At 38.5% G+C, this 13,265-nt stretch overlaps 1 protein-coding gene across 2 annotated transcripts in view; it reads left to right on the forward strand.

Moving 5' to 3' along the window:
• LOC122672882 (beta-hexosaminidase 1) overlaps positions 1-7,684 on the forward strand; it is a 58,725-nt gene extending 51,041 nt beyond the window's left edge. The window contains exons 12-16 of one of the 2 annotated variants that reach the window (XM_043870399.1): positions 5,883-5,981; positions 6,159-6,218; positions 6,319-6,569; positions 7,248-7,439; positions 7,636-7,684. In XM_043870399.1, coding sequence (XP_043726334.1) covers positions 5,883-5,981; positions 6,159-6,218; positions 6,319-6,569; positions 7,248-7,423 — 586 coding nt within the window. In that variant the 3' untranslated portion in view covers positions 7,424-7,439; positions 7,636-7,684. Of the gene's footprint in view, positions 1-5,882; positions 5,982-6,158; positions 6,219-6,318; positions 6,570-7,247; positions 7,616-7,635 lie in introns of those variants that run through there. The other variant, XM_043870390.1, reaches the window with a different exon arrangement.
• The last annotated feature ends 5,581 nt before the right edge of the window (positions 7,685-13,265 follow it).

Below are 13,265 nucleotides of genomic sequence, written 5' to 3' on the forward strand. Positions count from 1 at the left end.
CTTACCTCTTATATTTTTTTCTTAATTAAAAATAATTACTATAATTTTTTTTATAAATAATCATACCATAAGTAATACAAAATTATAATGGATGCAACAAGAATAATCACTTTCCATATTAAAATGCATTAACAATACTTTCATTAATTTTAAATAATTTTCAAAACAAAACAGATATTTTTCACTATTTTTGAGATTTTTCTGTATATATTTTAAATTTCAGAAAATAAAATAAATAATATACGAACTAAAAAAAACGACACCGTGAAGCCGTAGATCGGCCAACGGTGTCCAACATATATTAACTCGAGTTCCAAACAATGAGTATAAACCATGTTTTTTTTCATATTTTTTTTTTGCAAGAAAACCATTTATTTTACAGAAAAATAAATAAATAATTTAAAAACAGAAAAAAGAATTCCGCCTCCGTCAATTCATATATCGGTGGACATTGTATCACATATAATAATTTCATTGTCAACAAACAAAGTTAGATCATGTTTCTATTAAAAAAAAAAGTGTTTTTTAGAAGGAATTTTTACCTAAAAGTGTTCTTCAGATGCAATGCAACTCCCAAGAGAGAAGTTGAAGCTTCAATATTGAATGATTCAAGCTTTAATCCCAACTTGGAGGTGAGATTTGCCAAAAAAAAGTAGACCAAATAAGGTGTTTTCCCTTCATAGAGTTGAGATAGAGGCAAGAGAGTCAAAATCTTGCCGATAGCTTGTATTTAAGTGACTTAAAGTGGCCTCGAGACCAAGATAACTCACGAGATCTCGGTTGAGTTATTGCAGTTTTCTGCATCGCTTATGATCTCGTCTTGAGATCTTGCGATACCGAGTTATTTCCGAGATCTCGTTGAGATCTTGAACCATGCTTCCTAGACGGCTAGCAAGGAGGGAAAGGGAGAAGACCGAGCAGCCCAGTCATTGCCAAGAAGGATATCCAAAACCTTAGTCATCCTGTCAGCTGTCATAGCCTGAGGTTTATCTGGATCTGTCACCGATAGAGTGAATGAGAAACCCAAGGGGGTGCCATGGGTCCAACCAAAGAAGGGTGTCTGCCCCATCATCAATAAGTGATTTTGTGGCACTAGAGACGAGGTGCCTGAAATTCAGAATTTTTCTCCATACCCACGAAGCATCTGAAGGAGAAGGGGCAGTCCAGATGGAATCGTTCCAAAGGAGCCTAGAGTAGACCCAATTGACCCAAACTCTTTTCTTCTTGGCAGACAGCTTCCAGATCACTTTAAGGATGCTGGAGATGTTAACATCTTTAATTCTTCTTAAACCAAGGCCGCTTCTTGTATGGGGAGGCAAACTAAAGCCCAGTTGATAGGGTGCTTAAATTTGGAAGTGTCAAAACCATTCCAGAGAAAGGCACACATCAGGGAGTCAAGCTTCTTGATGGAGGATTGGGGAAGTCTGAAATTACCCGACCAATAAATGTATGAGGATTGGAGGACAGATCTGATCAGTTCAAGCCGACCGGCGTACGAAAGCAGCTTGCCCTTCCCTAAGTGGAGTCTCTTGCAGATAAGGTCTAGGATGGGGGAGCAGTGGTGAGATGACAGCTTTGGAGGGGATCAAAGAGAGGCCAAGGTATTTGACCAGGAGACAGCCTAAGGAAAACCTCATGATGCCCTTCAGTCTGTGCTTTTCAACCTTAGAGACACCAGCCATTCTCACAATGTCACGGTTTTAATGGACCTATAATATGGTATTAGTTAGGAAAAAGAGATTTACTTGATTAGGTAATTAAGTCAGAGTCCTAGATAGAATAAAAGTTGTTCTAGGTCTTTTATTGTTTAATTAAGTAGTCGGTTGATTATTACTTGGTTTTGACTATTTCTGCTCATGTTAGGAGTGAGTTTTAAGAGTTATATATAAACTAATATAACCAGCCATCCAGGCATACGAATTTGAGTAATTTAATTTTTAGTCTTCTACAAGCCCTCCTACTGTGGATTGAGTAGTTCAACTTTAGTGGACTCCCAATAGATTCTTGGTGGATTCCAAAACCACAGCAGGGGGATTCCTACACCTATACTCTTCTGCTTAATTTTTTGTGGCTTCTGATAGATGAGAATTGGAACTATAACCATAATTTGGTCTAATTCTGTTCACCAGTTTGTGAGTTCTCAATATTCTCCTTAAGTGACACTATTCTAGTTCTATTGTTTCTTCTTCAAGTTTCACATATTTTTTGTTTCTTATGTTTAGTTTTTATGTTCCAGATTTGCCCCTTAATTTCTATTTCATTGCTAGTTCTATTATTTTTTACTTTCTACCCTTAGTTTGCAACGTAATTACAATCCTGTCCATATGATTTCTTTTTTCGATATCTGTCCTTTTCCAAAGCTACTCCTGTTGTGTTTGGAAATTCTCTCTTTGGAGATCCTAATTTCTTGAGTACTAGATTTTGTGTTTAAGGGATACGATCTGCATTAGTTAATCACTCCTGATCAGATCCAAATTTTTTCACGTTAAATTTCTCCCATTGTAGTAATCTGTGGTCTTAAAAAATGAAAATCATAAAATTAATGAAGTCACATGTCTATCAATGGGAGAAAGAGGAACCCTAGTGCTCACGGTAGGATTCTGGATAGCCTTACCGTGAGCTTAGAGCCAAGTATATATAACTAAAAAACTGTTAGAAATTACAAAAGATGCTTAAGTAATAATTACACATAAACCCAGAAATAAGAAAGAAAACTACATAAAAGTCCTGTGCTACTTAGCTATTTTATTTAACATTATCAAGACCAATAAGATCATCAATGAGTTCGAGGATGATGTCTTCGTCAAATTCCTAATTTCCCAATATTGTGCTTATTGTGAGATATTTGATTCTTCCAAACACTTCATTAAAATGGGTCAAGAGTGGTTGGAATCATCAAGGGACATCGTTGATTGCAACAAAATTTGTGCACCTTACAGGCTTCTCACATGCTTCAGACATTTGTTCTTTAAAAATTGATTGACAAAGAATCTTCAGAGGCAAAAGAGATGGCACCAACAGTGCAGCCACAGGAAGAACCATAAGGGTCAACACAAGAGGAAGACTGCTCTGATGTGGGACAACATGTAACTCTACTACAGTGATGGATGTTCTACATATCGAGTTTGTTATCCCCCATATATTTTAAGACGAGGATATGCCATCAATGTTTCATCTTCCGGACTTGATTCGGGATATTGGTGTGGCGCATGGTTGTCAAGATGTCGCATCGGTAATGGCGATGCCTAGGCATCCAAGTGCCTTGGTCTCTTTGGTTGCCTTGTTGGTGTCGCCTTGTGTCCAAGACGCCAACACCTTGGGTTGCGTAGACACCATGACAATTATGGTACGGCACCTAAGAATGACAATTGTGGTACAACACATTAGACATTCTCCCGAGCTCTTCTATTTTTTCCCTTCTACGAAACTCCAAGGCGAGTTTTTCTCAACACTGGGGGAATTGATGCAATTGCATTACACATTAATCTTGTATGGAGGCCTATGCACAAGCTTGGTAGGGCCATAAGGTTTTGGTGGCAGTCTAATGGGCTGAAATTGACCTTTGGGTAGTTATATTATAGGTTGGGTCTTTTATTTTTTGGGGTTTCATTGTAATGGGCCTAATTTATAAGCCTATAAAGTGCGGGTAAAGTTAGTACGTGGGATTAGTAGTTAAGTATTTGAGTTAGGTTAGGATAATCAATAGCTTTTAATAGTTCTGTTTTAAGTCTATTTGCTTTAAGTTATAAGAGCGATTAGGAGCTCTTTTATGAGTCAATCTAGGAATTTTTTTAGGTCTTTATATATGTAATACACCCCCCATCAATTAGAGATGATTTGTATAAATAATGTGACAAACCCAGAACCTGTAACCAGTACCTGCAATGGAAGATAGAGAGAAGGGAGATGGAAGAAGAGAAGAATGGGGAAGAAGGGGATGAGACTGCAAGAGAGCAGAATCATTACTCTAGCAGTCCCCACTACCACTATTATATAATAACCAAAAGATTTACATCTAAACAAGGAAAGTGATTCCTTGTACAGCAAGAGAAATAAAATAGATGTCCTACTCCAACTAGGAAATAGAAATCTTGCCTAACTAGGAAATAAAACAAACTAAAGCTAAGAGAAATATCCAGCCATGATAGGGGCACTCCCCCTATCGTGGTATACATCAAACACCCATATCTTTAACAAATAATGAGTTTTTTTTAAGAGTTTTGATGATGTTGAGGCATACGGGATTGGTATCCCATACATGATTTCTTCTCTTCTCTTTTGTTCGCTTCTTCTCTCTTCTTCTTCCTCCATGAAGATCAATCTCATCTCTTTTCCCTCCCCTTCCATCGATTTGATTAATGCCCTTAACAATGCAGTTGCTTCCTTGCGTCTGAGATCCATAATCTGAATTTTCAGATTACATCAATTATCCAATGGTTAGAATTTCCACTTCATCAATCTACATGGCACAATGAGGAGACTGCTTTGATAAGATTATAAATAAATAATATATATAATATGTGTCCCCACCCCTTCGGATTCCTCCTGGGTCTAGCGCAAGATCCTCCAACTCCGCCCTTTGGCTCTTAGAGCCACTTCCTCTACTACTGCTGATGGATCCTCCATCTCCCTCTGGCTTGACCCCTGGCATCCTAATGGGGTCCTCTATAATTTCTTTGGAGCTAGATCAATTTACTCCACTGGCATCCCCAAATCTGCCCCCCTCTCCTTCATTATCTCTCAAGGTTCTTGGTCCCCCCCCCCCCTCCCCCCTTCCCCCCTTCCCCTCATCCTCTCCCAGATCTGGCACTCCCTTCCCCCCCCCCCTTCTCATGCAGACAAGATTATTTGGGTCCCCTCCCCCAACGACCTTTTTAGCTTTAGATCTGCCTGGAATTTTGTTAGGACTCATGCCCCTATTGTCCTCTGGCACAAGCTTGTCTAGTTCAAAGGACACACCCCTCGCCATAGCTTCTTGGCCTGGAGAACCCTCAACCTCTGCCTTCCCACCCAAGCCGCCTTCTTGCATCTTTTGTTGGAACGGTTCCAAAGACATTGACCACCTCTTCTTTGATTGCCCCTTTTCCTCTACCATATGGAAAAAAACCCTATCGTTTATTTGGCCTCGCAGCAGGAGACCCCTCCCTTTGCTAGAGAGTGACTCTGGCTGGTCATGACTTACCCTGGCTGTTCTATCTGCGACACTGTTGGTAAGCTTGTGTTTGGCGCTGCTCTTTACCATATTTGGATGGAGAGGAACCTTAGGAGATAGACCTCCAATTCCCAGTCTTTCGACTTGATTTGGAAAGCCATCTCTTTGGATGTTTCCACAAAAAGCTGAGTTTACTCCCCCAAAAGCCCTTTTGTGGCACCCCAAGGAACAAGCATATTGTTGATTCTTGGGGTTTAGATAGTGCTCTTTTATGGCCCCAATCCCCCTCTTAGTTTTGTCTGGGGTCTGTATGTTTCTCCCCCCCCCCCCCCCCGCTTTTTCCTTTGTATATTCCTCCCCTCCTTTCCCTCACTTTGGTTAATAGATTTTTATTCACCGAAAAAAAAATTGTTCTTTTTAACATTTGATCTTCAATTTCTGGATGAAAAAGAATTTATTTCAAGGGTAAAGCTCCTCACTTCATTCATTGACAATAGTAATTAAAAAAGTAGAAGCTCCTTCATATTCTGTTATTTCTCTTTGCTTGTACACATGCTTGCATATGTTTGTAATTACCTTTCAATCATCCAGTTATTATAGGATACTGAAACTTTCCATTAGGGTATCAGAGAGTCTGGTTCAAGGTTTCGATCAGTAATTGCTATTCAGTTGCCAACACAGTTTGGATTTTAATTATCTTGACTTAAAAACGTATTCCATCCAAATGCAGGCTTCAAATGCACAACATGACTGCCAAAGATGCATATCAATACTTTGTCCTGAGAGCTCAGGGGATAGCAATTGCAAAAAATTGGACCCCTGTCAACTGGTATTTGGCAAAAGTTCACTTCATTTGCACCTTTTCATTATATTTATTTGCAGTACATTGAAGATTATTTAGTCTTCTTTTAGCTTAAGCATTCTTACTTGTAACATTGTGATTACTTTTTTTTTTTTAATTCTCTCTCGTAAGAGGACGATGTCACTAGTTTTTTTTCCCTCTCAGGGAAGAAACATTCAACACATTCCAGGCAAATCTTCATCCCGAGACAGTGGTGCATAACTGGTGAGTTTTCTGGTATTATTTCTTCCTGGTGTCATGCAAGATTTATCTGTCACATTCACATTAAGCTCCACCTTCCTTCCCTCTTAATATCTTTCTCCAGGTTGGGCCCGGGAGTCTGTCCGCGGGCTGTTGCAAAAGGTTTCAGATGCATTTACAGTAACCAAGGTGTATGGTATCTTGATCATCTAGATATCCCTTGGGAGGGTTTTTATAACAGTGAACCTCTTGAAGGAATAGATGATGCTTCAGCGCAAAAACTTGTGCTTGGTGGAGAAGTGTGCATGTGGGGCGAGACAGCTGACACCTCAGACGTTCAGCAGACAATTTGGCCTCGTGCTGCTGCAGCTGCCGGTATACATTTAATAGAAATGAATTATTTTACACATTTTTTTAATCATAGTTGGTGAATTTGTTTTCATTCCCATGAATCACAAACTGATATAGCAGATACTTGCCAATATTTGAGTTCTATCTTCAGAATATTACCTGTGATAGCATTTTCTGCCTTCCATTGTGGCCTGTTCCACCTGTTAAGTTTTTACTGTTCTTAGCCTCACAATTAGTTAGTCCTTAAGTAGTACTTTAGTGTTTGGGTTTATATCACCAAACTAAATTGAAGACCTGTTAAATCAATCTTTTAGTTGAAAACCAAGGAATGATTGAAAGGGAAATGTTTAACCCTTACCATCATCCTACAATTGTAATAATTTCTAGACTATTTTGGACGAAAGACTGAAACTATAATCAAGTTGCTTAACGGACTAAAAGTAGGATCTTAATTACCATGTGCATACATGCAAAGGGGGGAGGGGAGGGAGAAAGAGAGAGAGAGAGAGAGAGAGAGAAAAGTTAATGTTATAGTCACTCATTTTCTTCGTGTTATGTTTTTATTTCTTATCTATACCTCGTTATCTTATTCTATTTGGCGTAGTAGATGACTCTTTTTCTGTCTAATGATCCAGATTTCGACATCTTCAGTGCTTCCTTGAGCATGCTATTTATTCACTCCCACATATATATTTTTTGTAGAGCGCATGTGGAGCAGAAGGGAGGCCACCTCTGCAGGAAATATAAATGGAACAGTTTTACCAAGGTTGCAATACTTCAGATGCTTGCTGAATAGACGTGAAATTCCAGCCGCACCAGTCAAAAGTGACTTGGCACGGAGACCTCCAATCGGTCCTGGTTCATGTTACGAGCAGTAACCCGAATGCATTTTAGGTAATTTAATACATCAGAAACTACAATTCTTTTTATTACTCAACTTGACTCATGAATCATAGTCTCGACTACTTCGGGTTGGCTACATGAATCCTGTTATTCCATTCATGCTATGTACATTTAAAATTAAAGTTTTTGAGACACTGAAAGAAGTCAATAAAAATCTGAATGTTGTTGTTTCTACTTGTTTGATCAGTTTGGTGATTTGGAAACTTATCTTGTTTTCACTTACCAAAACGAGAGAAATAAAAGATACGGGACGAAGTTAATTCTCTCTGGGTGGGGAGTAATATGCATCAATAATTAGAGATCTATTGGGAAACAGCCTCCCTCTGAAGTCTGAATGCAGGGGTAAGGCTGCATACATTATGACCCTCCCCAGACCCCACAGTGGCGGGAGCCTCGTGCACTGGGTACGCCCTTTGAAGTTGCTGTCATAGAATATCTGATGAGTTGTGTAGTAGCTGGGAAAGGGAAATTGGGCAAGGAGAATGTGCTGGAAGAAGTTGGGTTCTTCAAACAGCTGTAGTTGGAGCTACTGCATATCCCTAACCCCAGTCTGTCATTGTGTCCACATTTACTGTACTTCTTGCTGCTTGTCTTTGTTAATGCCATTGGAATTTGTCTATGGACTCAATAGCGTAATCTTTCTCTCTCTCTCTCTCTCTCTCTTGAAAGTTCAAAGTTCCAGTCAGTGAAGAGTGGAATTTCCAAGCCAAATAGGGCATTCTACATGTGGTGATAACATGATCTTGACGCTCAAGATGCTCAAAATGTAGCTAGTGTTATTCAGATTGGTGTAACCTTGGTCACCGGCAGTGGAGATTTGAGTTTTGAGGTGACTTATGTGGGTGAGATCATTGGTTATTGCTATCTTGAAACGAGAGCAGTCAACAGCTCTAGTATCATCAACATACCAGTGCTTTCTACACCAATTTAAGTCAATTAAAATCTTCACAGCCATTATTTTTTTGGAGAATTCGATGCAGATTAACCAATCGTGCCGCATAGATTGAAGATAGCTACAGTAATGGTAGGTAGTTGGCACAAAAAAGATGTAAAGATGACTCTGTGAGGCAGCTGATTACTCTAGGATTGTACCGTCTCTATGCCAAAATGATATGGAGTTGAGAAGTATAAATATGTAGGGCTCAACACGTTGCCGGTGTATATTGACATCTCGCATGCCAAGTCAATAGGTGCATGGGAGAGAATGCAGTATGGTTCGTATACAAGGGTCCTATATGGTTCGGGAGGAGAGTTAGTGCCAGGGACTGCATTATGGTTCCTCTATAGGGTCTATATGGTCATGAAGGAGAGTGTGTCAGAGAATGTGAGAGGGCGTGCACTACCGACATCATTTTCTTATATCAAGATTAGGAAGATGAATAAATATTTGTTGGTTGATTGTGATGGTTTGTGGTCTGTAGTATTGCCTGCTAAATATTTTCATAATAAGTCTCTATTGGATGCAACAGTTCAGTCAAAACCTGGAACAGTATAACGAGTGTTCTTCCTTTACTTAGACAAATGGTCTTTGTTCGTATTGGTAATGGAGCAGGTTTTGGGAGGATCCATGGACCCCCAAGTTGTCTGGATTCTGTTTGCCTTCATCTTGTGGTAGGCATCCTTATATTGATAACGTCCAAGATTTCATAATAATTAATGAGTGGAACATTCCTCTTGTCTACTCTTTTGCCTGTTCCCATTGTTTCTGCTATCCTTCAATTGGCAATAATTCCTGGTGCTGATTAGTGGTTTTGTGTGTTGACTGTTGACTGAGTCAGGTCAGCTTACTACTAAAACAGCTGTTGCTTTTCTCTAAGGAGGAACTCAGGTATGCATTCGAACTCTAGAACTCCTGTCTGTTATAGAAAATGATGGAGTTTTTTCGGAAGCTTAATATTCAAACCAAGTTTAAAGTCTTTGCTTGGAGAATATTGAGCGATGGGATCCCTTGTAAGGCTAAATTGGCCAAGTGGGGGAAGACAGACAAGACTTGTGTTCTTTGTAGCCGAGGTAGTGAAACCTTGTGGCATCTATTTTTATCTTGTGAATTTACCTAAGGAATTTGAGCTGCGGGGATTCGGGGCTGAGAACTGAGTTTCTCACCGACAATTCAATCTTGGAGCTTTGTGCTCGTCTTTACATGCAATTTTCTTTCCTTATTGGATTGTAAATGGTTCCTTAGTGTGTTCTTTATCTCTCTATATTTTATTTAGATTCACAAGAATCAGGTAGCTTTCCATAAAATTAAACCTAACCCAACTGCTATTCTGCAAAATATCAACCGTTGGGTTGGTGACCTCGGTCTCTCTTCAGTATTCTCCTTAATTTTTGTGCAATGATCTTTGTTTTCCTTCTCCGTGTGAGATGTTCTACACCTTTGACATGCCTGCTACGAATATTCCAGTGATCCTTGTTGCTGGCAATGGTGACTTTTCTACTGCTGAGGTTGGCTGGGCTAGTGCCATTCATTTTCAGAACAGGTTTATCATTGTGGGTCTTGGTTGTGATTTGGCAGGAGATGAGATCGAGGCAGCTGATAGACGCTTACTTCGAGGGGTCAAAGCAAGCATGCAGCAGCCATGCAGGTGGGAATCCAATCAGTAGAAGTTTGGACAGAGAATGAGAAGATGGTGGGCCTAATTCCAACGGCTAAGGGTGTAGTGTGGCCATGGGGATGTTTTAAAACATTGCTTGAAATTCTATTATGTTGTATCAAATTTCAAAACTTCCATATGAAAGCCTGTAATAATTCAGTGTTGGGTATTAGCACGAACTATAGATGGAGGTAAGGCTGTGAGGGTGTTAAACGGTTCGGTTCGGTTCGATGCAAGTTCTTCTAGGTAAAATCAAAACCGAACCGTTTAATAAATGGATTCACATGTTGAATCAATTTTATAAGGTTTATATTTTTTTTTATTCAAACGGCCACTTTTCATTAGATGTCTTTTAATTTTTTGGCAAGAGAATGTTGTTTGGGTCTCTAGACCTTGCAAGTGCGCGCTGGCCTATGGAAGCGCACGCGCATGCATCGACCTAGACGGGATTTCTGCCTTTCCATGGGGTTGAGCGGTTTTGTGTCTAGGTGCAGGAGCCATGCGACTAGGTAGCGTTGTTTTCCCTTTAATTTTTTTATTGAAATAGAAGTATGAATTTAATTATTATATGTTTATTTTTTAATAATTATTTGTACCATTATATATTTACTAATTATTTATTATTACCATTAATGCTTAATTATTGTCATTACGAATCACTAATATTTGTTTCGGCTTAAATGGTTTTCTAAATGGTTTACCATCCATTATATGGTTTGGTTTAAATCGTTTAACTAAACAGTCTTAATTTTAAAACCAAAATCGAACAATTTAGTAAACAGTTTCATGCTTTCAGTAAACAGATTCGTTTTCATTTTGACACCCTTAGGTGGAGTTATGTTTGGTATAATGATTTTTATGATTTTGTAATTTCTCTACGAGAGGGGGATTGCTGCTAAGATGCTTGGCCGCTACACCAGCAGAGGTTGGTGAGAACACGTGTGGAGGGTCTGGAGGCACCCAATAGGGGGTGGAAATTTTCATTTCATAGGGGTTAGGGCGATCATTTCATACTTTTTATATCTTAACAACTTTTTTTTTCCTTTTCTGTTTATCGTAGTTTATCTTTTGTTTAGCTCATTAAAAAAAAAAAAAGGATTAGGCAATTGAGCATGATCAGTAGATTAGACAAAAAAAAGAAAACAATTTTCTAGGTCTACTATTTAAGAAAAAAGTATTGCAAAACATGTAGATTCACAACAAAGGTAAGTGTAAAACAAAATCAAACCTATTTGTTTTGTTATAGTTTTGGGATCTAGGTAAAATTATTTTTTTTTAAAAGAAGGGGGGGGTTAATTATCTTGATCTACAAAAAGAAAATCTCAAACCCAACCAAGGGGGGGGTTTTCTAATACATCTCATTGACGATCTGTAACTCATTCGTGATATAATTACCTAATCACCGTCTACTCTGTTATCTGCTATAATTCTAATCCAAAAATACCCGTTTGACATCCCTTCATTGATATACCATTATGTCTTTTGTCTTTCCCGTGCCATCATCTCTTTCATTTTTATTTTTATTTTTGTTAGAAAGCAAAGCTTATTGATCAAGAACGGAAATCACTCCTACCGTCTACCACATGACTGGTAGTTAAGTAGGGATCGGAATTGGATTAGACAATCATATCTGTAATAGATTGTGCTCTCCTGGTAAGGGTATCTACTGTTACATTTCTAACCCTTGAAATATAAAAGAATTGGCAATCATCAAAGTAGGTTATCTTTTTTTTTTTTTTGGTAGAAATCAAAATAGGTTATCAGATGAAGGATATCTTCAAACACTGCCTAGTTGCAAGATTTGAATCATTGATAGGATTTTTCAGGGTAGAAATAACCTCTTGGCTATCAAACTCCACCCGAAACTTCAAGAAGCCTTCTAAGATTGCTTCTAACATACCCTAATGAACTGCAATTGCCTCACCCACAACCACTTCTGCTGCCATCATCTCTTTCATAAGGATCGTTTTGATTGACTCCTTCAAATGGTCAAAAATAACACTTACACTATTAGTAGTGGTGATTTTTATATGGGAGTTCTACCAAAAAAAAATTTTATGTAGGATTCTCTATGGGAGTGTAGTGTCCACACATATGCAGTAGCTAATGAGAGAGCGTGCTTTGGTATCTTGGGGGTGGAACTTTTGCCTTTCATGGGGTGTGGCGATCATTTTACCCCATGCTGTCACATTTTCCCTTTTATGTTGTTAATATGGGCAAGGGATCTATATGTTGCTAGTGTGTACTGGCATTTACACGTCAAGCCAATGGGATCATAGGAGGGTTACCCCACAATTTGTGTACAGGCAAGCCACATTTTAGGGAGAGAGTGTGTGTGAGAGGGCTGTACATATCGATGGTGTATAACCTTTTCCTTTATATAATAAATGGGAAGGGGTGTACTGTCAGGTTGTGTAGCCCTTGCACCAGCACAGGACCAATGGATCATGCACGACCATCCAATGGAAGGGGTGGGGAGGTCATTTCATTGCCCAATGTGAGGTGTAGAGGGGGACTATCAGGCAACGTTCTTTTTCCCATAATAATTTTGATGAAAAGATTCATATACAACCATGTTAGTATACTATCGTCACTTAAACTGTTATGTAAGCATGAAGTGGTGATAATATAATACCATTTTTGCCCTTACTCAATGAAGAAGAGCAACCTTGTAATAAATGGCCAGGTATGAAAACAGGAACTGTATTTTTTATATATTTCAAGTTCAAACTTCAAAAAGAAGGAATTTTATTGATACAATCTCAAAGAATGGAGAACAAATATTAATGTCATGAATTGAAATATCAATGTGTAGTTTTATTGTCTTTGACATTATAACTAGGAAAAAAGAATGTTGCTTAGTCACATAGAATGAGCATGCAAAATTACCACCCACTCCTTGTGAAATTCAAAATTGCTTCCATGTTTAAGTCTCTACACACATTTTCATTGGTCCTCATGTTGGCGCTATGCAATCAAGTGCCATTTGTTGCCTTTATAATTAATAATATAATATTTGAGGAACTTTATCGATTAAATAAATAATTACTTTGAAAGATAACCACCAAACTAAAGGTATGTGGCACTTTGTTCATCTTGCACCATCCTCGTTAGGAAAAAACCCTTGTGAAGAGATGCAATACTCTATGAAATGGTGGATCTAATTGTTGGATATTTAAGAAACGGTCTAGATTGATCACATATCAAATCTTAGATTATAATT

Source organism: Telopea speciosissima, chromosome 1, assembly GCF_018873765.1.
Source record: "Telopea speciosissima isolate NSW1024214 ecotype Mountain lineage chromosome 1, Tspe_v1, whole genome shotgun sequence".
NCBI classification, from domain to species: Eukaryota; Viridiplantae; Streptophyta; class Magnoliopsida; order Proteales; family Proteaceae; genus Telopea; species Telopea speciosissima.